At 41.5% G+C, this 27,956-nt stretch overlaps 1 protein-coding gene across 1 annotated transcript; it reads left to right on the plus strand.

Moving 5' to 3' along the window:
- Positions 1–517: 517 nt before the first annotated feature.
- Positions 518–26,958, plus strand: LOC146978277 (cortexin-3-like). The gene is made up of 2 exons (XM_085790351.1): positions 518–1,016; positions 26,110–26,958. The coding sequence occupies exon 2, from the start codon at positions 26,194–26,196 to the stop codon at positions 26,449–26,451; it is 258 nt and encodes an 85-aa protein (XP_085646477.1). The 5' UTR covers positions 518–1,016; positions 26,110–26,193; the 3' UTR covers positions 26,452–26,958.
- Positions 26,959–27,956: the final 998 nt, after the last annotated feature.

Here is a 27,956-nt window from a genome sequence, read left to right on the forward strand (position 1 = left end):
AGATTCATCCACATTAATATGAGACTTTTTTATAACCAAAGGCAAACTCCTCGGGATCTCTTTTAAATGTAAAATATTAAAATGTAAATTAAATAACAATATTTATAACTAGGTCTCAACATAACTGTGATCCATGGATAATTATCTGAGCACCCATGATGCACTGCAAACAGGTGGGTTAGGGTTAGGGGTGACGACTGATTTGGCTGCTGTTGTTGGGACAGTTTGACTCCAGTGTCGGACCCTCAGTCTGAGCTGTTGTGGTGAAGTTTATAATGTGTTTACCTTTTTATTACTAGGTTTTATTGTGCGTGTGCATTAGACATTAGTTTACAGGTAGAAGAATTACAGTAACATGGGCTATTGTGACGCAATAACACAACTGTGTTTACTCTCACAAACTGAACATGGACACACACACACACACACACACACACACACTCCAGTCCATCCTTCCTTCAGTGAACTTCCCCAGTAAACCCACCCAGCGTCGCCCACTCCACCCCTCCATAGGTCTCCCCACGTCTCCATCATCACCTCCGTCTCCCAATGAGCTCGGGTCCATCGCTATAGCAACTGGTTGCCACGGGCGACGAGACACAGCCAGCACCAGGCAGCATCCTCCTCGCAGTTGTTGTCGAAAGGCAGAGCGAGAGGCAGAGAGAGAAGGCGCGGCGCGAGCTGAGCTGAGCAGAGCAGAGCAGAGCAGAGCAGCAGAGGAAGACGTTGTTTATCTCACCAAAATAAAACCAACAGAATAAAAAATAAAAGCGGAAAAAGCGGATTGTGGATCCTGGACTCTTGGATTCTTCTCACTGACCGGTGTCTCTGCTGCTTCCTCCTCTGAGGAGGAGGTGGAGGAAACCAGAGGATGAGAGGATGGTGACAACTTGTTCTTCCAGGAAAGTGTTGCTTCAGTGCTCGGCCGTGTGGGAGTGCAGGCAGTGACCCCCGCCCCCCAAGACCGAGACCGAGACCGCCGCCGCCGCCTCCCGCACCAAGACCGCCGCTGCAGGGTGAGTCCCAACTTACCTTTTAATTTGATTCCCTCGTGTTCCCTGAATCATGTCTGTCAGGCGTCCGGCGGGTCCAGACTGTGAGGGTTCAGGGTGGTGCAGGGAGGTAAACCATGTCGTAGACCTCTGTGTGTGTGTGTGTGATGGGTGTGTGTGTGATGGCGTCTTTTACACACTGAAGGTTTCACATTTCTCACTCAAAAACTGACTGGCCTCATCCCTTCAAGACATCCAGTCTTTGTTCAGAGCATCAGCAGTTTGTTTCTTCACAAAAAAAGAGGAATTTAAAGTCTCAAATTTCCGTCACGCACGTCTTCCAGTGTGTTCCCTCTAACCTGCCGTCGGCTGTAATGTCACTTATGTCATGTTTTAGTTCAAGGTTTCAGTGGAAACTATCTGAAAACGTCCAGCTCTGTTTTTCTAGATCCTCTAGTGTGGAATCCATCAAATGAGAATAATCCACTCATCCATTTTCTGCTGCCACTCCAGGCCCAGGTTGTGCTTGAATGATTGATTATTGGTATTTTACTATTTATTGTCAGACACAGCAGAGAGGCTTGCTCACTGTCAGAAAATTCAGGAGCTTGGTAAATGATTTTTCTTTTTTTTGTACCTGCTTTCCATTCATGTGATGGATGAAACAGGCATTAGATCTGTGTTGTGTTAAGTTCAACGTGATGAACCTGCAGACGTTTTGTGTTTGTCACTCGATTTCCTCTGTGAATCTGGAGACTGGGGTGTTGACATGTTGGGTTTGTTTCAGTCTGATGATCAGTTTTACTTCAGATTTTATATCAAGATCCAGTTTCACGCTAATTAATGATGCACTGATGCTTTATCTATCAGTTATCAAGACGTTAATCAGAACAGCCATTGTGCTGCCGTCTTCCTGCAGACTTTTTTCTTCTTCCTCTCTAATTGACTGAATCACTGATCTTCTGGAAAACAGCTGGAGAACATCTGGAGCAAACTCCTATTAATAAACTGGTTCTTAACATAATCACTGTGGTAGAACTAATGGATCTGTCTCTGGGAGTGAGGTCGTGGGGGTAAACAGGGCGGAGACAGGCTCAAGGGGACGACTCGGGACTAATTCTCAGACTTTAGTGAAGGTAAATCGATTATTTGGGGGTTTTAGATTGTGACTCATCTGATGATTGTGATAAACATGATCATCTGCTGGTTTCTGGTGGTTCATGCACGGAGGGGATTGATGAACACAGTTGACAAGTTGCCATTGCATGTTTGTGCAAAATAGACACATTTGGTTTTTCATTTTTATCTTATCGTTTTTTAGAAAAGTTGCCCGAATACAAATGTGAATTATCTGTTTCCAGTGAGTGATGATATATACTGTATGTCACTGAAATATCGATGATTTCCAGCAGTCCATCTTTTAGGTGTAACGTCAGGTGACGGAAAAAAAAAAAAAGTGTTTGCATGTCAGTTTTGCAGAATATTACCTCCTCATGTGAGGAGTTGAATGTTTTTGTTGAAATTGTGACAGTTTTTTATTTTTATTTTTTTCAATATTCATGTTTCCATCACTGGTTTTCATGTTCACAATTTCAAATTTCACACACTCACTGATGAAAGAGATGAAAGGAAAAGTTTCATCAAAAAAGAGGGGAAAAAAACACATTTTGGCCAAATCCTCTTTTTCCTGAATCTCTATCAGAGATAGTGAGGCCATATGATGAAATGCAGCAGGATGAACAATTGAGCTCGACTTTAAAGGCAAGAAAAGGGGAAACAGAGAGAGAATAACCTGAAGAGGAGAGGAAACCAGACTGATAGATGAGTTACTGATCAGGAGAAATGAAAAAAAGAGGAAGACGGGATGTTTTCTGTCTGCAGACGTGAACTTTAAACTCAGAGTGAATCAGCACGTTCACGTCTTCCTTTTTGATCTGTGTGACAGAGGTTCAGGTTTTCTCTCCACTGACCCGGGTCTGAGACGTGTGTCATGTTGAGTTCAGTTGATGTTTGTGATGTTGAAGAAGCTTTCTTCTTTTCTCCCTCACGCGCCACACGAGACGACGACACGGAAATGTTTTTTACACCATCAGAGGTGAAAGTGTTAAAACAGGCCGACTGCAAACAGGAGGCGAGCCGCTGCGACGCTAAATCTGTCGACACGTCTCCTCCTGAGCAGTCCCAGCGCGGGCCGCACGCGCTCAGTGCGAACCTGAGACTGAACAGGAAGGAGGGAAGACAAAAAAGACAAGAGAGAGAGAGAAAGAAAGAGAGAGTGAAGAGCTGTCAGAATATTTATATCCACAATGACCTGTTTAACTCCATTTATATTTAGATCCCTCATAAACGGATCTGTGTGTGTGTCCGTACAGTATTTAATTAGAGACAAAAGCGGCCTTTTGGAGAGACAAAGCAACCGACAGACACACAGACATTAATCGAGGGATGCATGGAAACAAGTGTAATTACAAGGGGGAGACTCAAAACAACCATGAAGAGACACAAAATGAGACAATTAAAAGACACAAATTGACTTGTGCACCATAGGGTTAGTTTTAGTGAGGCTGGAGACACAACAGAGAAACACAACAGGACCTAAAATAGAAGGAAAAATAAAACAGAAGAGGAAGAGGAAGTGTTGGAGAGAGAGAGAGGGAGGGAAGGGAGGTGTTGGAGTCGTTCTACACTTCCTGGTATCAGAAAGAAAAGATTTCATCAGCAGGGAGACGAGACAGAGAAAGTAATCACAGTAAAGTGGAGTAAAGGGAAATTAAGCTGGTTCATCAAACTGAAACCAGATCAAACAACAACCACAGAGACAGACAATCACAATGAGTCTCCATGAACATCATACACAAAACATTACAAATGTAGGCTACTATAAAAATAAAGTATATAAAATCTGTTCGGCTTCCAAATCGATGCAGCCCAGATTAGAGACTTTGAATTTTTCATGTCTTTTTTATTCATCTAAATTTTTGATCCCTAAAAATATATAATTAAAAAAACATTTGAATTCAAACCACCTCTAAATCTAAACAGGTGGTATTTAAATGTCAGCATTACATATTCAGCTGTGCAGCATCCTGGTGTCCGGAGACTTGTTTAAAAAAAACATGACTGACAGTTTTAAATGGGAATTAAAGCGTCTGGGAAAATTTGAATTCATAGTTTTTTTTAAAAAGGAGGAAAAAAGTAAAGAAGTAGTCAGAGATGCTAATCACTTAAAACCAAACGCAGGTAATTAGAGCTGCAACAGATGATTTTGCTATTGTCATTAAAACTGTTTATTAAAACAATGTCTGAGAAGTCTGTTGTTATAATTTCTCATTATGTCTGAAAAGCAGTCCAAAACTCAAAGACGGTTGGATTTAATTTTACAAAAACAGAGAAAAACAGATTAATGAATAGATTTAATGCTCAAAAAAATGAAATAATAGATAAAGTTAAATGTGTGAATTGAATCTATAGTTGTTAGTGTATATTTAGCATCAGGACGTATAGCAAACTGTGTGTGAGGACGTGTCATTAAAAACAGCTTATTGCCACAATCTGTGTGAAAAATCACACTCAAGTCAAATCTGAAGACACAGACACGAGACACACATTATTTTATTCTGTGTGATTCACACTTCCTGAAGATCATCATCATCATCATCATCATCATCATCATCAGATGTGATGCTCATCGCAGGTGAAATCCCATAAAACTGGTGAGAAATCACAGGAAGCAGCCGCTCTTCGTGCAGGTTCCTGCTGTCTTCAGGTTTTTCTTCATCACAATGAGGCAGTGATGATGGTTGTCTGGTCTGCACATCCCATGATATGCTGCAAACAGGAGCTGATCACAGATAATTCAGCGTCTTTAAAGGGCTTTGTAAATCTTTGAAAACTCACATCTGTGTTTTATATTTAGCCGTTCACACTATCAAAGAGTTCTGGTTTTAAAGTCCTTTCAACCCGATGCTTCAGAGAGAGACACCAAAACATCTACAGACACTCATCATCATCATCAGTTTCTGTCCACTATTAGAAAAACAGTTTGCGTGGCGTCTGTAACAAGCTGAACCTAGACTTTTTAATATGTAAAAAAGAAATAAAAATGTCTTAAAAGGTCCAAATATTCAACATTATAGCCTCTCTCTGTCTCTCCGTCTCTCTCCTGAGGTCAGTGATAGTCTCTCCACCGTCGCTGTCCAGCGGCCTACCTGCTGAGATGACTTATTGATGACCTGTCAGGCATCGCCGTGGCAACGATTGCTTTCCCTCGTTAGGAAACAGACACAGTGGTGGTGGTGGTGTTGTTGTTGTACGGATCGATGAGACCACTGTTCATTCACACAGAATTAACCTTCCCTCAGAAAAAACACACACCCCAAACTGTTCAGGTGTGTGTTTTTGTAACAGCTTCTACCTGGTCCAGCTGCGTCACATCTGGCTGAACTCTGGCTCAGTAGCACCTTCGTGGTCCTTTGAAAACAGGTCAGGAAACATCTATTCATCAGCAGAGGTGGTTTTAATGTAGCTCCCGGATCTGTTTCCATATGTTAATGCTTTACAACAGACTAGATATGGTATCAGCTGTTTAGTCCAAACCACATCTGTACAGTGATAACCTGAAGTCATTTTGGGCCAGTCACACAGATACGGGTTGAGGAGGATCTGTTTTTTTATCATTTCAGTGTTTCGTCCACATGGAAACAGCATTTTTTGGGGGCCATGGGAGCGCTATGCGATGATAGCAGAACGTTACAAGACAGAGTTGTTTTCAATGTAAATTCATGCAAAACCGCTGATGCATGTTCCCGTCGGGGGCAGTTTTTCAGCAAGCAGTCTCTGCATTTACCTCGAAAACAACTCTGTCTGGTAACGTTCTGTTGTTATCTCATAGCGTGGTGAATGTGCAGGTTTTGGAGTTGTTGGATTGTGTATTTGATGAGTTTGATGAGGGAAACCAAGAAATCCCATTAGCCTCCGTAGCATAGCTCTGAGCAGCTCACGGCTCTGCTCCGCCGTTCTAAAAATAGCTTGCACCGACAATTAAAGGTAACGAACCTACTGCTATGACTATAGGGATTATGGCAATGGACCAATTAGCCAAAATGTTGAAGTATCCCTTTAACACAACAAAAATACAGTACAGTAAAGTTTGGAGTGTTTTTACAGTGGGCAAGCTTTCTGCATCTTCTTCTCCATTTTTTGTGTATTTGTGTGTCGGCGTTACAGGCCTGGCATATGTACTGTACTACAGTGTTTTCAGTTAAGGGTGTACGCAGACATTTCTCAAAATAATGCCATGTTAAGAATGAACAAGAAAGGGGTTTTTTTGGGAACCAGTCGCTTGTAGGGTGACAGTAACTTTCTCGTTAAAGTCTTCAGAGTCGGTTGATTAGAGCTGAACAGCGTCATCAAAGTTGGGGGTTTTTTTTATGGATGAATCAAGACGAGACACAGAGGACACAGGTATGACTTTGTTCTCGACTCTGATGGATCTAAGTGATAACACAAAAGATACAGAAAAACAAAACAAGCATGAAAACCTCACATCAGCCACAGTGTTTGGTTCAAGATGATGATTAAAGTTGAACGTGATGGCGATAAAGTCATATTGTCATGATGGCAGCATTTTAACTCCCTGCTGCTCTTTCATCGAGTGTTTTTATATCTGAGTCGTTAAATACTCGTTGGATGTTGATGTGGATCCTGTTTCTCTGCAGGAATCTGGAACAAGAATGAGACAAAAGTCGAGGTGGGCGATGCTGCAGTTTCCTATCGATCGGTACCAAGTAAAACAGGGTCGGGATCACTAGTATTGATACAGACACTGCACTAAATCTTTATTGATCTCTACATGATTTGACAAGGGTTTTGCAATCACTCAATGGAGCGGCAGAATCAATGGACGTCACCTGTGGGTTTGGTGTGGTGGATTGTTAAAGGCCGATACAATACCAGTAGTTTTAAGTTGAGTTGAGTTGTTATACCCCACATTTCTATGTTAGAGACACTTCAGTCAGTCAGTTCAGAGGAGAGGAGAGGAGAGGAGTGATGCAACACATTTTAATCACCCAACTCAATCAGATCCTTTTTTTGTCCCTGTTGAAAAGACCATGACAACCCGAAGCTGTAGAGAGTGCCGCTTCCACAATATAAGAGATAATTTAGTTTGTGTATAGTTTAACAGGTAAATGATGTCAATGTCAAGTTCTTTTTAAGAGGAACTATGCAAGATTTGCACCTTAATTTAACATCTTTGGAGTAATCGTGTTGGTTAAATGACTTGTTACGGGGAAAATGGAGGCTCTCTGCCTTCCACCTCTTGCCCGAAATCCAACCTTGCAAGATCAGCGCCTCGTCTTGCGAGAAACATGGACTGCTTTACGGCATTACGACCCCCAACACGCCCTGTAATCCGTAATCTCTTGTTAACGTTACCCACCTCGGTAGACATTGCTCCTAAAATTGCCTTCTCGCTGGAGGATAGTTCAACATTTTGGCAAATTGGCCCATTGCCATAATCCCTATAGTTTTAGAAAACAACTCTGTCTCGTAACGTTCCGTTATGAGTTTGATGAGGGAAACCAAGAAATCCCCTGAGCCTCCGTAGCGTAGCTCTGAGCAGCTCGCTAGCTTGCACCGACAATTAAAGGTAGCGAACCTACTCCTAAAACTATAGGGATTATGGCAATGGGCCAATTTGCCAAAATGTTGAACTATCCCTTTAAATATAAATTACTTCAGGTTCTTATCCTGAATCTGGTACAATAATACGACGTAGCCAACCATCAGCCAGCCGATAACAAGAGTTATATAATGCCCTATCAGTGCCACCAATAAATCAATCAACTTCTATTAGGATGCGCAGCATGTCAGGCACTCAATGTGTTTGTGCCTGTGATAATAAAACATTAAAAAAAAACTGAGGCTGGGATCCATCTTCAAAAACAAATCCTCGTATCTGTAGTGTTGATATTTTGGGATTGATTCATCCACCTCTCCTAAGAAAACACTGTCTCTACATCAGTGAGCCGTCGTCCAGAAGCCATTGATCAGTCAGTGTTTCGGAGGCGTCGCCATCAAACGTCCAGAGACCGAAAGGTTGAGTCATAGAAACAGTTTCGATTTCATGACTGAGATGTTTCTGCTGCAGCTCAGAGTCGGAGTGAAGTGACTCTGCACAGAGAGGACGTCTCTGAACTCACACTGCTGCAAATAAATATTTGATAGTTTAATTAGGACAAATACAAATCTTTCACACACACACACATTTCACATGCACACTCATTTTTAACCTGGTGTGTTGCTTGTCTTCTCTAAAACTTTAAACTGTGTATAAATAAACTCAGCTGGATTTCTATTTTTCATCTTCCTCTGATGGAACAAACGATGAAGAAGTTCCGCCTCTTTTCCATCCTGTAGTCACACTCAGTACGTTTACATGCACAGCTTAATCGAGCTGTGCTCAAAATTCGATTTTGGCATCTAAAGGCCCATTTATGCTCAACGTTAAATACGCATACGGATACGGACGGAGCCTTTCGTCCGTACTCTGCGTTCATTTCGTCCGTTTTTCGTCCATTTCCACAAAGCTTACGGATACGCACCAAACGGAGCAGTACCACCGGAAACCGTGGGGGCGGTGTTGCTGTCACAACCCGATACGGAGCCTAGAGCCAGTGTGAGACAGAAGAAGAAGAAGACACGACGGCTGAATGAGAGAAAAAAATTCTCCTCCTCCAGCTGTGATTAATTTAACGGGCTCACCGACCATCGCATCACATAACGAGTCCGTTTTCTTCTTTTATGATGTACATTATCAAGATCTCCTCCGTAGTCGCCATGTTTGTTGTCATAAACTTTTGACTCTGAGCTGCCCCCTAGTGGATGTATTGGATAACATCCATGCCAACGTAAAGGACGCATGGAAGTATGTGAGCAGTGACGGTAGCAACGTTTGAAACGGACGCATACAATTTCGTCCGTACGTAGAGCATAAATGAGCCTTAATCGGACTTCTGTCCTTTTCCCAGTTCACATGCAACTGAGAAAATGGAATAACTGACGGGAACGTGTCCTCCTCCTCAACACCAGGTGGCGATGATGCGTCGCTCCAGCGGGTTAACACGGCGCCTTTACCAGTTGACCTATTAGCCAGACAGCAGACCGGCGTTTTCAAACAACAGCGAGGCGGTTAATCATTAAGCTTTGTTCATCTCGTACATAATGTGTGCGTTACTTATTGTGCAGATAAGGTGCACCATATCCCTCGTGGTCATGGTGATTTCTAGAGGCAGACAAGAACGCCGTAACGCTACAACAACAGCTTCTGCGACCGGCTTTCTTGGATGTTTTTGTTCAGGGGTCTTACGCCAGCGCGAGGCGTGTGGAGCATGCACACATGCGTTGTCTAGTTAAATTCTGATTAAGTCGTATACATGCCGGAGAAAGTTGAATTCCAATCGCATCATCTGGGTGACAGGTTGGAGAACTCCGATATTCGTCGGACTAGCGCGTTTACATGCACTTCAGTTGTCCAGTTATAGTCAGATTAAGTTAATGATTTGGTTTTCTGAAGTGTCATGTAAACGTACTGACTGTTCACAAACACACACACACACCACAAAATGAGCAGGAAGTGAAAACACACACTGTGATCTGTCCGTCTTATCTGAGAGAGAAAACAAAAGAAGAGGTAGACACACACACACACACATACACACACAGGCAGTTAGTAATGGTTATTGATCTGTGGACATCTCTGATCTCTGCCTGCAATTGATCAGTCTGACGTGATCAACCAGGCGCCGGCTGGACGCCAACACACACACACACACACACACACACACACACACTCAGAGACAGAAAATTGTTTTTGTCAGTAACAAGAAGGAAACGATGACAGTTACGTAACCCAAACGCTGATGATAATGATGATGATGATGATGATTTCATTACACACACACACACACTCACAGCTCCTCCCTCTCTGCAGGAAGGTGGGTGAGCGGCACTGAGCTACAATCTGTCTGGCAGATGACGTTGTATGTGTGTGTGTGTGTGTGTGTGTGTGTGTCCCTTGTGTCTGGTGAATGTGTCCATGTTCAGTTTGTGAGAGTTCACATAAATAATGTTGTGTAAATAATATGAATCGTCATAGTGTCACACAACCTCATGTTTCTTTAATTCCTCTACCTGTAAACTAATGTCTAATGCACACACACACACACACACACACACACACACACACACCTCAACAAAATTCAGCTCCCATTTGTCAGAAGCAGACGGAGACAAATCCGACTTCTCCCGACGGAGACGAGCAAAGTTCATGTGTCAACTGCTGACAAACCAGACACACACACTTCACTAATCTCTGCTGCGATTATCTCTCTGACACACACACACGCACACAGACACAGACACACACACACACACACACAGTGAAGAGCACATCACTATGTTTGATATGCTAATTGGGTCATGACGTCATCAGGTGAACAGACATGGTGCTGAAGTGATGCTTTACCTGAAAAACTCAGTGTAATCTCTGTGTGTGTGTGTGTGTGTGTGTGTGTGTGTGTGTGTGTGTGTGTGTGTGTGTGTGTGCGTGCGTGCGTGCATGTGTGCGTGGGAGAGAGAGTGAGAAAGAGTTCATGTTCAGTTTCTCTCCTTCAGAACCGAAGCCGTTCAAGTTGCTGTGTTCGTTTGCAGCCAATGAAAGATGATGATGATGATGATGATGATGATGATGATGATGATGATGATAATGATGATAATGATGATGATGATGATGATGATGATGATGATGATGATGATGATGATGATGATGATGACAGATGGTAGTTGGGACGTGTTGTGTTTAAAATCAAAGGTTTAATCAGTGTGTGTAGATTTTAACATGTTCACGTCTGAGTTTGTTTCTGGATCATCGAGGCTTAACTCAATTCAAGTTTAGAAGAAATCGAAAAAGCACGCACAAGTCTTAACGCTGGACGCCGGACAACACAGGTAAATGATAAGAAAAAGGAAAGTCCGCACACCAACAACAGCTCCAGAGCAATAATTTATTATCACCCAAAAGGGGAGTAGCGTTTCGGGTTAGAAACCCTTCCGCAAACGCAAAAGTGGCGTCGCGTTCTCACTTTTTATTCTGCATTTAGACGAGCGTTGTTTGGGGGGAAATCTGCGAGTACTGTATACGGTGACGCAAAAGTTTCCAACATGTTTGTTGTCATTTTCCTGTGCTGACGCATGCCTGTGATGTAAACCCGTACGCAACGTGAGCAGATCGGAGCAAGACTTTTTTTTCCCTGTAGACGGGAACGCGATGGTGGAGCGTTTTTAAGGGGATAGTTCAACATTTTAGCAAATTGGCCCATTGCCATAATCCCTATAGTCATAGCAGTAGGTTCGTTACCTTTAATTGTCGGTGCAAGCTGTTTTTAGAAAATGTTGAACTATCCCTTTAAGATTTCCACTCTAGAGAGTGGCTTCACTTTTTTGTGTTTTTTAAGCCCCAAAAACGCCGCCGCCGTCTAAATGAAAGGCACAAAACATTGCCCCTGGGTTTTATATCGGCTTAAGACAGGACTGTAGACAAGTGAGTGACGACCTTTGGCTTCTCTGTGATGCATCAGTTTAAATGTTGATGAGTATAAGTTGAGCTCTCAATCCAGATGTTGTCAGCAGCAGCTGTGTGAGGAACCGCCTGCTTTCATGTAGCGGGCGGAGCTCTTTACTAAAAAACCACCTGGAGACTCTGTCAGCGCGAACACTGATCGATAAAGTTTAGACAACTTCCTATAGACTGACAGAATAAGAGGAGATTCAGTAAAGCAGAAGGACCTTCACCTTCACCGCACTGCAGAGTGTGTGTGTGTGTGTGTGTGTGTGTGTGTGTGTGTGTGTGTGTGTGTGTGTGTGTGTGTGTGTGTGTGTGTGTAGTGTTGCAGCTCTAAACAACAACTGTCAGACTCGAGGCTGTAATAAGAACATCACACACAGACACACACACACACACACAGACTCAGAGGAGGATGTATATACATATTCCAACAGTGTGTGAAGTGATTTCACCGTGAGGCAAAACAAACACATACAGTGATATATTGGGAAATATACAGTACACACACACAGTTGTAAAAGCACGCTGTGTACTGATCCAGGAACAGTCCGTACACTCAGTATTTATTCAGACTCTCACTGTGAAACAACCAGGACTTATTCTCTCTCTGTGCAGGACGGAGGGCTGAACTTTATTCTGAAAATATCACTGCGGTGGGAAATAGATATTCACATGAAATAATAATTGGTATTATACATGATTATAATGAAATAGAGAGTGGGGGTAGGAATTAATACGTTTTTTACCTTTTCGAATATGTTTAGCTTCATTTTATCTATTATTATTAGTTAATTAGCAGAAAGAGAAAAAAAAATCAATTTTCCTTTTTTGTCAGAAATTTCTTTATTTGGATAAACCCCTTGAGATGTACCATCTCGTTTTCGAGGGGGTCCAAACATACAGACAACATGAATTCATCAAACAAACATGTTCTCAACAATAAAGAAAAACAAACAAAAAAAACAAAAAAAATAAGAAGTCAGCAACAATAAAACAAACAAAGGACAAACAACCGTTGGAACAATACAACCATAAGAAGGCCACAATGGCCAACACTGAGACTGAAATAGCAGTAGCCTATATAATGATTAATATCAATTCAACAAATCACAAAGAGCATGCATCTTTTTTGCTGTGTTGTTTTGTTTTTTTTTGTTTTTTTATTCTATTATTTTATATTTATTTATTTTCACGAATGGTTAATCAGTGTGGTAACTGTTCACTGCTTACACATCGGATCGAATGCAATGTTTTCCTGTTCACACGGCACAGGGAAGCTTGGATTTCTCTCCTCGAAACTCAACCCTCTGTTCTGCTCTCACTGAAACATCAGTCATCAGTCACTGTTTCTGTGTCACCGGATCAATAAAGTAAAAAAAATCATCAGAACTGAAAATAAACAGGACAAACAGTGGATATAAACATAACAGGATAAGTGAAGGGACACCTACTAGCCTTTTTTCAGTGGGTGGGGCCAGCTCAGTTGTCATGGAGATGGTGCTCCATGACTGTTTATTGACAGCACAATTAGAAATGTATGTTAAGCTGCTACCTGCTGAAGAAGGCAGTGAGACGTGATTGAAAGCTGTGAAAAGCAAAGTAAATGAGTCTTTGTACGGCTATGAAGAACAGTCACGATACAACAACAGTCTCCATTAACCAATCAAACTGGTTGTTTCATATTGAACTGGTTGAACTGGAATTGAATGTGAACGTCTCCATTTTGTTTCATCAGTGACACTCGCTGTGCTTTCTCTCAAAGAAAACAAGTGAATGTGATGTGTTAAGCTGAAGGTGTGCGTGCACAAAGTGTGTGTGTACAAGGTGTGTGTGTGTGCGTGTGTGATGAGCGAGTAAATTGATTGCATGAATAAAACACCATCATCTACTCTACTGTCAAATCCAAACTGGAGACTCTGTGGAGCTACATCATCTCCTAATTGAATTCTGTCTTGCATGAAAGCAGGACACACACACATACACACAGACACACACACTCCCTGTTGTGAAAGGACAGTGGAGCAGTAAATTGACGGCATGAATAATCCAGAGTTTTGCTCATTGTTCTTCATCCTGCTGAATTACATCTCAGTTTCCCCCCAAAATGAAAAGTCAAACAGCCGCAGATTGAGATGTCAGAAGGTGAAGATGATGACAAATTTGTTTAAAGATAGAATGTCAGTATTAAAAAATATACAACAATCACAGATCTGTGACATGAGGCCTGATTCTAGTTGACCGATCTATGAACCAATCGTGTAGCAAGAGTTTGTTAATCACACATAATCATATGAACTGTAAATCTTCCTTATAAACCCCGACACCATTTCATCACAGTGTCTTCTTACATAGACCGAGTCTCTCAGCTTTTTGTGTCGACTGGAAACAATTGTGTTTGTTTGTGTTGTGTGTGTAATGTATTATAAACCCTCAGGTCCACCGTATATAGTATGCATCTCAATTTAACCATCCCTAATTTGACACCAAAACAAAACTGCTTCAAGTCGTAACAGGAAAGGAGAGTCATTGTTGAGGCAAAGAAATGAACTGAAATGAAAGAGACCAGTACAAACACTGTTGTAAAAAACAACCTGATTAAAACCATCCATAAGAAATAGTGACAGGTGAATGGTCGTAAAAAATGTCCAATTCAAGCTTGCAGCAATGAAGGTTGTTGTATATCATGTCAGATTTCATATTTATTTGATTGGCTTTATAGAATACTATACATTTCATTCATTCATTCATTCATTCATTCATCCATTCATTCATTCATTCATTCATTCATTCAATTCATAAATTCATTTACAGCATGTCACTAACGCAATCAGTCTCATAACACGTATGTGTTCCCTCCAAAATCAGTTAGGCTGCATGATCATAAGAGTAGCAATGTTTTTAAAGCAACTACAAAGAACTTTTAACTGGATATGCAAAAGGCTCTCGTTTCTGCTGACGTCTCTGTGTGACCTCCAACAGCAAATGAGGCCATTGGTGGAAAGAAAAGCTATTTAGCTCTATACATTCAGGAGGCAGTGGTTGGGCACATGCGAACCAGATAAGCCTCTTTACGACAATACGCGCTACAACTCATGGGAAATGCAGAACACTACCGCTTTTGTCCACAGGGGTCACCAAAGTCAACACAAATTGAAAGTTCTTTGTAGTTGCTTTAAGAATTGAAATGCTATAGTTTTGTTTCAGTTTACATTTTAAATTCATGGTTTGACATGAGCGTACTGCAGCAGTGAAACCAAAACCAATAGATAAGGGTTGAGATGTTGGGAGACAGGAGCAGATGAGAAATAGTTAATTTTCTCTGCATCTATGGCTCTGACAAAACTGTTTGGAGGATCTGTGGCTTGTGAAAAATGGTTCTGATATTTATTTTTAGTGGAAAAACCCATATGTGACACAGACACAGGAAATAATCTGAAATGAAGCGTCTTATATCAGTGACTTCTGATGGATTTGAACTGGTTTAAAACAACATTACTAGGAAGTAGGTTGTTTTTTATTTAGAGGACTGAAACAGACAGGGAGCGGGGTGATCATTTAACTGTCTCCTGTTGATGGAGGGTCGAGTTTATTACTCCCTCGGGATCTGTTGACACTGTGCTGCAGTTTTTTTTGTTTTTTTGGGGGGCAGGTTCATTAATTAGCTGACTGTGAATGATCCAGCTGTGTGTGATGAGTGTTTGGCCTCCAGCAGCTCTGGCTGCTCAGGCTCAAATACATCTGTAGTGTGAAGCTCCAGATTCTGGTTGTGCCTCTTGGTGATTCAGTCGTCCAAAGAGGCCTCAGAGGAAACAGCTGTTAAAGTTCCTCAAACAGTCTGGAAAGATCTCAGACAGTCCTTGAAACGAGAAGTTTAATTTTCCAGGTGTATGTACCTGCTGTCTCAGTTTCATCAATCAAAACTTAACATGTACGTGTTGATCACTGAAGGTTTAAGCTTGTTTTTCATTGCTTGTTTTTAGTTTAACCTTGTCTGTGTGAGGGAAGAAAAAAAAAACGCCAGAAGAAATAATCAATAATTTAGTCAAATATCTGTTGAGAAACAACAGAAGCTGCTCTGCTGCTAAATGAATAAAAACTCCTAGAAATGAGATAAAACAGCTGCTGATCCAAGGGGGGGGGGACAAGAATATGGAGGAATGAAGTGAATATGGATGATGAACAGGAAATTCTCAAAGGAAAACTGATATTTAAATTATGGCTGAGGAGATAGAATAACCTGCGCTAGTGTGTTTTTTTATTAGTTGTAGGGGAAACAAGCAACGGCTCTACAAAACACAGCAGCACAAAACACAAAGAACATTGCAGCTGCTTAAACCATTATCATCAATAGTCACATCATTCATTTACTTCAGTAGTAACTACAGTAATCATCGCAATACATCACAATGCCGTGAAGTAAAGATATACTAATATCATCAGGAAATGGAGTTGTCAGTGGATCAGCATCAGATCCAGCTCTCCTGATACACATTCAAAATCTGTTTTGGATCCATTGATATAAATCTACTCACTCCTACTTAACTGAACCCTTTTCTAGAGATGTTTCACATTTAAAGTCTGTCAGGACAGGACAAGGGTGCAGGCTTTTAATGTGAAATGTCTGCAAATAATGTGACACTGGCATTAAAATGGATCCATTGCATGTTAAAATGAAGGTAAATTTCATTTTGTGTTTTGTTGCGGCACCATTCAGCTTTTTTACAGTTTACATGTTGTCAAGGTTCATGTGACAATGGATGAAGCTGTCACAGCCGATTTACTCATGTTCAGCAAATCAGACCCTCACAGACAACATCTGAATATGAATGTTGTGTTACAGGTTTAAACTTGATCTGTCTGCAGCCCCTCACATTGTCTGTATTTCTCCTCCAACGTGTAGCATCACATTGCTTTTTTTATTTATTTTTTTCAGGACACTTATCAGGAAGTTGCAGACCTGTGAAATAAAGCTTCCCAACATGCAGCTGCGTGAAAGCAGTCCCCACAATGAGAAGAACAAACCACTGCTGCGTATAAAGGCTGTAGTCTAAAGACATGAACAACATTTAAGTCTCAATATTCAAGTATTGGAATAACACATTTTGACCGCCTTTTTTTTACTGACTAGAATCAAATACAGTAACTTTCTTGTATCATATTGTCAGATCTAGTAATGTATTGCACATACGATAACACAGGTCTGTAGTTTTTCATTGACTATTAGTGAAAGATATTTTTCTGCAGTGGCACAAGCATTGACCCCTGTGGAACGCCATATCTGGTGTTAGATAATGGTGGTTTTAGAGAGGTTCTCGAGTCGTTCTAAGAGGGTGCAATGGTCCAGTGTGTCAAAAGTGATGCTGTAAACTTGTGCTTCTTGTGTCTGTTAGAATAATCTGAACAAAAACTGCATAAACACAACAAATCATGGTGTTGTTTTGTATTTTTTCTCCATATGTCAACCTATTTCCCACAAATAAGACCTGTGGACAAACTGGGGACACAATTAAGACTCAGTCAACAGTAACAGTCAAATCAAACAGCTGCAGATGATCGTCAGTGAGCAGCTATAAAATATAATAAAGTCGGTGATGGCAGATGTCAGAGTCCCATCCTGTCTCAAACAACTATTCATCATCTTTATTACTGCTGTACTACCGGGGGCTGCAGATGTTTTCACTCAGTGTGTTTCTGTCAAACACAATAACACAGAAACTCTTTTTATCCCATAACACAGAGAAGAAGCTGAATCTTTTTCCAACAACATGAACTGTATGAACTCAGTTTCTCCCTCTGGGATTTTCACTCTCACCCTCTGACAGTGTTGATGCCTTGCTTGATGCCTGAATCCAACTTTTAACTGCAGAGAGTTCAACAAACACGCACGCGCGTGCATACGGTCACAGTGAGGCTGTTCAGCCCGAGGCAGTATTGAAGGTCTTGAAGGCCGGTTGGTTTGGTCTGAGGATCAGAATCAGCTGCTGCTGTTTGCATGAGAATCAGCTGCTGCAGCAGGTGAAGCTCTCTGCGGCAGACACAGTCTCTGCCTCCTGCTGGACACACAACACTACAACGAGTTCACAACAAGTTCATAATGCAGAGTGCATCACAAAAGAAGGTGCCTCACAATGTCCAAAGAAAAAGGTCAGAGGTCACAGGACTGCTGTGGATGCGTCTACACTGAAGATTGGTGTATGTGTGAACTGTGCCTGGAGCTAACAAGCTAACACGCCCTGAGTTTACCACCTGATACTCAATTCAATTCAATTTCCTATATTTGATCAAGAGGGACAGTGCACATCAACAACACTCCAAGTGTGAATGCATTAAATTCTAGCCACACGGCTAATTTCCATTGATAGTCCCCCTATACTGAAATAAAAGCAACAGATTAAAGGAGACACAATATACCCATTAAGTACAATATTTAAAACCATGGGGCATGTGCCCTTTTTTTTCGAATAAAAAGGAAAAAACAAACAAACAATCAAAAAAAAAAAAAGAAAGTAACACAATCATAATACAACAGTAATACAACATAAGACAATTGTGATTTACAGTAGACACAGAAGTAGGTGGTAGGTTAAAGTGCTAAAGTTGGGCAGTAAAGTGCTGGAGTTGATAATTAAAGTGCTAGATTTGGAGGACGACGGAGGAGTTGAGAAGGCTCCTCAAACAAACAAACAAAAAAAAGGGAGGGCTGGGATACAGTCGGACTCTGATGAGACTTGGCACTCCTCCCTGGGAGGAGTTTTAGGGCAGTGAGTCTGCACCACTTTATGTTTTTAGATTCACACCTATATGATTATTATCATATTAATATTTTATCATTTTGCATCAACTGGGTGTGGATACTCATATTTAGCCTTAGCTTCATCCAACTTGGTCTCATAATGCCCCTCCATGTGAAAACACAACATGTATTGAAACCTGACTTGACCACTTGTCTTGTCTTTTCATGCTGTCGTTGTTTCCCCTCTTGGCTGTATGATCAATATTTTTTCTGTTATTGTCTGACTTTCCCTGCTCCATGCTAGGTAGGAAACTGAAATTTAGTTTGTAGTTTGTAACATGGTATTATTTGCAGCTCAAAAAGGATTTGAAAATCAGAGCACATCAGTTCAGATCAGTTTATTTCGATGTTTCTCACTGAGCATGTCAGAAATAATAGAATAGAAAATACAACATGTAAAATGTAGAATCTGCAGAACCCCCTCTCTCCCTCGAACACAGATTGACATCCTCCTCTCTCGCCCACTCTGCCTCCTCCACTCTCTCTACACCAACACATATTACAGCGGGACTCTTCTCTGTGTCTTCTCTCCTCCTCCAGTAACAGTAAACATCTTATGCAACAGTAAACAACATTCACTGTTGTTTTGTATAAAGTGAAGCAGCAACAAGTCGTTACTGAGGAGACAGGGACGGGTGCATGGAGACGTTCTTTAAGCAACAAAACATGGAGGGCGATTAGTTATATGTCCACGATGCACTGAAAGCAGCAGCACATCTCCATATCGCACATATGATTTGTACAGTTTTAATCATGTCTGTCATTAATCATTAATAACAACTCTAGAGTTACACGATCTGAGATCTGCAGACAGATCATCAATAAGAATAAATAATGAGTGTCCATCTGAGTAAGTTCTTGTGTCAAGGATAAATTACTCTGAAAAGTGAAAATGTTTCGTACAAGTTTAGAATAAAAATGAAAGGTTTAATTGTAAGTTTGTGCATTGAAAACTTAAGAGGCCACAGCAGTCGTCCTACGATTAGCAGCTAATGAGCAAAGCTCACAGTGTGTTGAACAGGTCTCAAAAGGTAAAAACACTCGGGCATGATCGGAGATTCCCACCTGAAATTTTGCGCCGACAGCCTGTTCACATTTAAAGCAGAAGTAAGCGATCCGGTCGTTTTCGCTAATGCTGCGTTCGAGGCAGGCTTTTGAAATGGTAAATTGCAGCTTCAAGTCACAATTTACGACTTTGTAGCGTTCCAGGCAACCCACTCGTTATTTTCCGACCTGTTTTACCGGTGAAAGTCACTATAACGGCCACTCGTAACTTCCAACCCGTGAACTCGTACCAGATCGAACTGATACAACTTCACAGGACGGAAAAACGATATTAACACAAATATATCACTTACTTCTGCTTTAAGTCACTGTGTAATTTCTAATTTACACCAGCTAAGCCTCTAATGATCAGATGCAACAAAACCATTCAAATTGTGGACAGGAAAAATATGTAAGAGTGAACATGCAGATGTTTTAAAGGGATAGTTCAACATTTTTGGCAAATTGGCCCATTGCCATAATCCCTATAGTCATATCAGTGGGTTCATTACCATTAATTGTTGGTGCAAGCTATTTTTACAACGGCGGAGCAGAGCCGCGAGCTGCTCAGAGTTACGCTACGGAGGCTAATGGGATTTCTTAGTTTACCTCATCAAACTCAATCCAACAACTCCAAAACGCTCTGGTGGACAAGTTGTGACCTGCACATTCACCACGCTATGAGATAATAACAGAACGTTACGAGACGGAGTTGTTTTAGAGGTAAATGCAGAGACTACTTGCCAGAAAACTGCCCCTGACGGGACCGCGCATCAGCGGTTTTGCATGAATTTACCTCAAAAACAACTCTGTCTCATAACGTTACATTATCATCTCACAGCGTGGTGAATGTGCAGGTCACATACGACTATAGGGATTATGGCAATTGGCCAATTTGCCAAAAATGTTGAACTATCCATTTAAAATAAGAAAAATACTCTTCACAGTTCCAAGAGTAAATCAGACTCCTCCCCTCAGATATCCTAATATCCTCTTTTTAAAGTTTATTTTTATTTTAGTCTCCACTTTGACCAGGAGGAGAAGAAGCTTTTGTGTGTTTTCCTGCTGTAAAAGTTGTATTTTCACTAATTTTCATTATTGTTTTTATTTGTCTGGACCACTGTGATGGAAACCCTCTTTGAGTTTGATAAATGGTGCAATTACATCAGGTGCTGCGTCGCCATGGTGACGGCTGCTAACTTCCATAGTCTAATCAGTCCTCAGGCTGAGAGCGAGAGAGAGAGAGAGAGAGAGAGAGAGGCCTCAGTAACCATGGCAACCACATCACGCACAGTGGTCACTTTGGTCCACACACACACATAGACACACACACAATTTTTTTTGACATTTCATTGACTTTCATCAGTTCATGGAGACTTAACGACTTAAAACAGAGTGGCTCTTCAAACACATTAGGTAGTGGATGATTTTAGATTGAATATTAATATCAACACACAAAGAGAGAGAGAGAGAGAGAGAGGCTGATCTGCAGCAGTGAGATGTTTTTCTCAGTCAGGCAGCAACAGGTTGAAACAGGAAACAGATCACATGAGTGTGTGTACAAGTGTGTGTATTTGTTATTGTGTGTTTGTTCGTGAGGATCTGTGCAGCTGTGAATCAAACTGAAATGTAAATCCTCACTTTCACAAATCAGACTGGTGCTGCTGCAGCGCCTGTGCAGGTGAAATTTAAGATGTTTAACTTCATTTTAATTTAATAATCACACAAACTATTTATATTACGGATTTGTTATGGTTGGTCCTTACTATAGTTCCAGTTGTTTTTTTTTCCTGTTTTTTTTTTTCGGTGGTCTCCTCCTGTGATTCCTCTACCTAATGTGTCTCACTTGTGTTGATTCCTCCACCTGTACCTTGTTACTCCTCCTCCTCCCATTTTACCTCCGTATTGTCCTCTATCTGCTCATCTGTGTGTTCACCCTGTTTCCCAGCCTTGTGTTCCTGCTTGGTGTTCCTCCGTTCTTGTTCCCCAGTGAGTTTCTGTGTTTCTCGGGCTTTTGCGTTGTTCTTTGTTATTTTCCATTTGATTCCTCCTTGTGCCTTTCCGGGACTAAGCCCTACTTTGCTATTTTCCGTTGGACTTTGAAAACCCCTTTTCCGTTTCCATCTGCATTTGGGTCCATGTTTTTCTTTCCCCTCAAACATGACAGAATTTAAAAACAAAACAAAAAAACAATACGTTGATGCTTAAATATGTTTTCTATGTAGGTTCAGACTTTTAATGATGATAATAATAGGGTTTGGGTAATTCATAGAGCACTTATCGATCAAGAGATGTAGGTCAAATGTTTTGAAAGAAAAATAAAATAGCATTTTGTAAAAACAAAGCAAAGATTTAAGGACGGTGAAATCAGACAATATAGGGAGACAGAACATGAAAAAATATGCAAAAGAAAATTAGAGACAGAACCAGCTAGAATAGTGAAATATGGGAGATTTGATTAAAAGCCAAATCAAATAAATAGGTTTTCAGCCCACACGTCTTGGCCGAGGGTTTTTCGGCAGAGTTGGAGCCGAGTTTGAAATAAAACTGTGTGTGTTTAAAAAGCCTGGAGCGGAGGATCTAAGAAGATCTGAGAGTGTGAGCTGAGCTGAGCTGGGCCCAAACCAGTAATAGCTTTATAAACAAGTAAAAAATGATCAAACATTTTCAAATACCTGCAGCGTCAACCTCACAGAGCTGCAGCACGGCCGGAGAGTTAACGCTGGAGCAGCTCACATCTCCACCTGAACCAGTGAACCGTTTCCTGCATGTGGCTCATTCATTACAAAGACAAAGCTCCAGCAGAGCCACAGATAAACACCAACAACAACATTAAAACAACAGTAAACCGATATTTGTGTGTGAAATTGGTGGAGTGAGCCTTTACTAGTGACTCAGACTGTGGCAGAAACTCTTCACCTCTTTGTCTGACTGAGTGAAACAGCGAAAACAACAAACAGGAGTTCACGGACGAAGCTCTGACATCGCCCGAGTTTGGAAAACTTCTCCCTTCAACTTTTCACATTTCTTTGATTTTACGGAGATTTCTCTTCAAAGGCTCGGGTCCGGTGGCTGCGATGACTTCTCCCAGCGAGGCTGACACCTCCGAGGTCAGCTCCGCACTTTGCATCAAATCTAATTACTTTTTTTTAGACCTTCACGCATTTTCAGAGGCAGCAGCCGCAGCCTGGAGGGACCCTGAGACTTTATTTCTTGCATTAGAAAGGAGAACGCACTGCTCAGTGTGTGTCTGGTGTGTGTGCTCAGGTGTGTGTGTGTCTTTCCCCCTTTTTTTTCTATGATGAATCAGCTTAAAATGGTTCCCAATTAATCTGTAAATAATAAGTGGTGATAAACAGCAGCTTTAAGGGATTAATGTCTCTCCAGGCCAGACGGAAAGGGACAAGCTGCATGTTAAACTCTGCAGGAAGGTTTTCTGCTGCAGGACTGAAGATACTGGAGCTGAACTGAATAAAAATGTAGAAGAAAACCGGCAGTGAAATATTAAAGAGGGAGGGAGGAGATAGTTTAAGTGTGCAGACTCAGCAGATCCTCCGCGGACGTCCTGCGGTCGGCTCGTTACAACCGATCACCACAGTTCATCAGGTTTTATTATCAGTTCTCCAGCTGTGGACAGAGGGAGGAAGCAACACGGATGATACATAACACCAAGGAAAATCCAACTGCTGATGGACAAAGAGGCTTCAATGTTTCATAGAGGTAGAAGATCGTGCAGCTGATTCTCTAGAAACCTCTAGTGGTTAAAAGGTCCAGTCGAAGCTCAGACAATGCTGCATGATGGAGATCTGGCACAAGACAGAGCTGCTGCTAAAACAACATTGTGTATTATTTTTTATAACAAAAATGTTCTGTATACCAGAATTTGTATCCATGTGTTAAATGTACATAAATAAAAAATCAGCTGGTCCTCCAACCTGAGTGTCCCCTGAAATACTGCTGCTGCTGCAGGTGTAATGACACTTAGTTGTCCTAGTAACAGTGATAAACACAGACAGAACTGAGTCCACATGGATGTTTGTGCCAAATCTGAACCTGGAATTTCATTCACATGGCAAAAATGTGGTCATTGTGAGCATGACCTTTGACCATTAGAAACCAAAATCTACAGCTGGGTGTAGATGACAGTGATTTATTGATTGTATAAACTGATTAGATTTCAGATTTACAAACTTTACTATATAGGTAACACACTATTAGGTTAAGCATTAGTTAAGTTGGTCATGAAGTCATAATTTATAAAGAATTATTCCAACATTGATACTAATTAGATGTCATTTAACACATTTGTAAATGTTTTTAATGTCTCTGGATGACTTAGCTAATTTATAATGTGTTTGATAAATGTTAAACCCTTAACCCATCATTTATCATATGAAAATACAATCATTAATCAAATATTATATCAATTACTAACCAGTTATTTAGATGTCAGTGGTTCCTAAGATCATTCATAAAGTGTGAGTAAATTAATTAAGAAACTACTTAGATTTACATTTATGCTGCACTTGTACATTCAATGATTAGACTTGTGAGTGTGTTGAAGAGCTTATAATCAAGAGTTAAACATTTATAACTGTGTTTATAGATGACATGTAATGTATGAGGAATGCTTTATTTCCTGTGATCACATCAATTTGTAGAAACCGAGCTCAGGCTGGTGGGAAACCTGACAGGAAGAGAGAACACTGGACCGAATAGACGACATGGATGAGATATTTTTGTTTGTTGGTGAATCAAGAATGAATAATCTCCAGACTGATAAATGATCAGATGATCCATCTGTTGCTGGCTCAAACTCCTCTGTCTTTCATCGCTGGATAAACACATTCAAATTAGTTTTGTTCAGTCACTGCACGACTTAGTCTGATGTCAGTTCATGTCCAGGTACAAGCGTCTATTCTATTGATTGATAATAATGAGTTGAGATGGATCGAGTGACAGCAATGCCAGTCAAGATGAATGATCCAGTTGATCTGAAACAGCTGGATGTGGAAGTAAATCGATGTTTGATCATACATATGTTATAGTCTCATAATTTAACAATAGAGTAAAACCTCATCAATACTGAAATGAAAAGTTTCACTTCAGAGTGAAGAGTGCAGATTTTCACCAAATGTAACTTCTCACAGACACGACTGAAAACGACCTGTCAGCGTTTGAAGCCAATTGAGTTTGGCTTCAATCTGCACGTGGGAAGCAAATGAAGAGCTTCATCCAGAACGATGTGTTTAAAAGAGACGACTCCCACAGTCCCACCCACGGGCCGCTGGCACCAGAACAACAGAAGAAGAGAGAGAGAACAATGAAGTTAGACAGAGTCTGAGGACGTTTAGTTATGAAACAGCTTTGAGCACAAGGAGCCATGTGGACAAATACAGCACATCTCAGTAAATACTGAGACAAAGAGCGACTTCAGCATTAGCATAAAGACAAGCTCCCCACAGGATAGAGGTCTAAACCATCAGTTCAGGTTTATAACAGAAACAATCATAAAAGGTGTACAGAAATGGCCATTTGTCCTGTTTGTTGTGCCGAGTTGTCACGAGTTGCCGCACGAGTTTACCCGAGTAAGGAAAACGAATTTGATTGGTCGTTATCGAGCAGGCGGGATATTCAAAGCTTGGGGCAAGACCGAGCTCGGTGTGTGTGTGTTGTCTCAGACGTTTAATTGATATGTTTAATTGATTATCCAATGCGAGAAAAAAATTCCACCCTTTCATCCCGGATTTACTCAAGAATAGAATTTTGCACAAAGTTTGGGCTACATCGTTCATAGATGAGTTATTACACTAATTTTATGACCCAGAGTGGACTCAAATTCAATTTTCTTTTCTGTACACCTTTAACGGTGTGTCCCTGACCTCAGGAACAACACGGTCTCTATCAGGAGCTTTCAACCCATAGACTGTAAAAAGAATGGACGTAGCGTCCGTGACGTCACCCATTGGTTTGGGGGAGTCTGTTTTGTGCCGCTACTACGGGGGTTTGAACCGCGCCATGTTGGATTCTACTTGCCATATTTGGAGCGGTGCGGCCGTTGGCCGGCCGAGAGCCCGCCCACTGGCCTCGTAGCAGCGGTCGCCGGACCTGTCACTCAACGGTTCTGCGCCCTAATTGGCCAGAACTTTAAACCTAATAACAGTAAAACAGTAGAGTTTAAAAAAAATTCACCCCCCTCAGAGTGTGTGCGGGGGTAGAAACTATCGGTTGAGACCAAAAAAATGAAATGTACCAGGCTGTAAATATGTTTTTTAAAGCTGTAAAATCGGCTATTTTAACATGGGGCTCAATTGGAGTTGCTCCCTTCTGGAGCCAGCCCCCAGCGACAGCCGGGGGGATTGCAGTTTTTTGAACGCGGAAGTGAGCTTCACTTCTCAGACCGACAACTGCCCCCTTGTTTCAACCTCATCTCATGGCCTTCAAGTTGACCATATTCACAGCGTCACCATCTTTCCTTAAGTCATCGAGTATTAAAATATGTCGTGGTGATCAACTTTCTGTCACATCCGTTGTGTTCTGCTGTGCTTTGTGCCTCTTTTAATCTGTTGTACACCTCCCTGTATAAAACTGTGACAGAAGAAGTTGTGTTTTTATTAACTGTGGTTGTTTTTTTTGTTTGTTTTTTTGTTTTTCAGCAACCTTCGGCTACAAACATGATCGTCTCTCAATGGACAGAAGAACAGGACAGTCTGAACTGACCAATCCCTCTCCATCCCAACATGGCTGACGACCTCTACAGCAGCACCTTCTCCGCCTCTGAGTCAGACTTCTCCTCCTCCTCTTCCTCCTCGCCGTCGGCCCCCTTCCTGACGCTCGAACAGAGGGCGGCCTTCGTCTTCGTCCTCATCCTCTTCATCTTCCTGGGCCTGCTGATCGTCCGTTGCTTCAGGATCCTCCTGGACCCGTATCGGAGCATGCCCTCCTCCACTTGGACGGACTACATGGAGAAGGACACCTTTGACTACCGAATTTCCTGACAGGCAGCCTGAGAGGCAGCAACCCTAACAAGAAGTAGGTAAAACCGAGGCGATGGTCTCACCGACGGAGTAGAGCAGAAACACGAGCGCACATTTCCCTTTGGAGGAGCGACACCAGACCAGCAGACAGCAAGGTTGGCGAATAACAACTAATGATTGTAGTCGGTAACCTCTCCAGCTGTTCTGACCCAGCAACAGTGACAGAAACACTTTAGCCTCGACAAAACAAGAATTGAATTTGGTAATTTCAAAAATAAAACTAGACTCACATCTTAACTTCACCACTTTTTAATTAGGCTACTTGTCATTTCACTTTATCATTGTGGCTGTGGATGAGCTGATTTCCTCCTAAAGGTTTAATAGACCTCTTACACTACAAGCCACATTCACCCATTCACACACATTGTTCCAGCCACCAGAGGCAAAAAAAACACTCCCACATGCTGACAGGAGGGGCCCGGCAACCGAAAGTCAACATTACATTACTACATAACATTATCTTAGTGGTTAGTAGCTGCTAGATCATTAAATTTGCTAATAGAAATAACCCCCAATATGATCACCATGGTAAAAGCCCCTCCTGATAAATCCTAGTCTGACAACTACTGGTCTGAGGTTGAAATAGTGTTTCACAAATTGAATCTTTTACCACTACACACTGTTAGCATCACTGACCTCAATATACATTGTTATATTAGAGAGTCCGTGCTTAGATGTGAAGGTCAACAGCGTGGGAAAAGTGCGTTGTGTTTTTACTGTCGTCAGTCTGATCATCGCCTCAGTTTGCCTGGCAGGCAGAACATCTGGGCAAAATAAAATTTAAAAAACACAACATCTGTCATGACAATCTGTGTAATTGGGGGAAAAAAGTGTAAAAGGAAATTATTGACAGTGATTAAAATCAATTACCTGAAGAAAAAAAAAAAAAAAAGCAAATCAGTAGACGTTCAGATAACAGCATGTGGCCACAAACTCACTGGGAGTTTGATTTGATTGGTGTCAGATCTGACAGGAGAGGGAATAACCTCATCATAAAATGAATAGACTGAAACAAAACATGACGGTGAATCTATTTGAACAGTTAAAATCCTCCGACTGCAGCCATGGAGGTTAGGCCACTCTCCTGTCTGCAGCAGCTGTGATTTTCTTTTTTCTTTTTTTTTTTGCCCAGATCTTTCAGCAGTGAAGGTTGTAGAGATCCCTCCACCCTGCAGCTCTCTGACAGCAGCACTGCAGGTTTCAGCAGCAGCAATGCAGCGAGAACATGGAGTGAATGTCAGAGTGTGAAAGGTGAGGGGGGATGTCTCTGATCTCCGCCTGCCCCCGCTGCCCGCCCGCCACCCAACGGCAGCATGTTAGGGTCGCTGTCTCTCAAGGGAGAAGATGCTTTTCCTTTTGTCGTTTTAACTTTTTTGTTAACTTTTATGAACAGACTTTAAGAAGTTGCTCATTCACTGAGGGAACAGGTGAACAATGCAGTGTTGTTTCTGAGTGAAGAGGAGGAG

Source organism: Trachurus japonicus, chromosome 11 (genome assembly GCF_045865225.1).
Source record: "Trachurus japonicus isolate A0001 chromosome 11, Traja_1.0".
In the NCBI taxonomy this organism is placed as follows: Eukaryota; Metazoa; Chordata; class Actinopteri; order Carangiformes; family Carangidae; genus Trachurus; species Trachurus japonicus.

Coding starts and splice junctions, on each gene's coding strand:
- LOC146978277 (XM_085790351.1), top strand. CDS start 26,194: ATGGCTGACGACCTCTACAGCAGCACCTTCTCCGCCTCTGAGTCAGAC.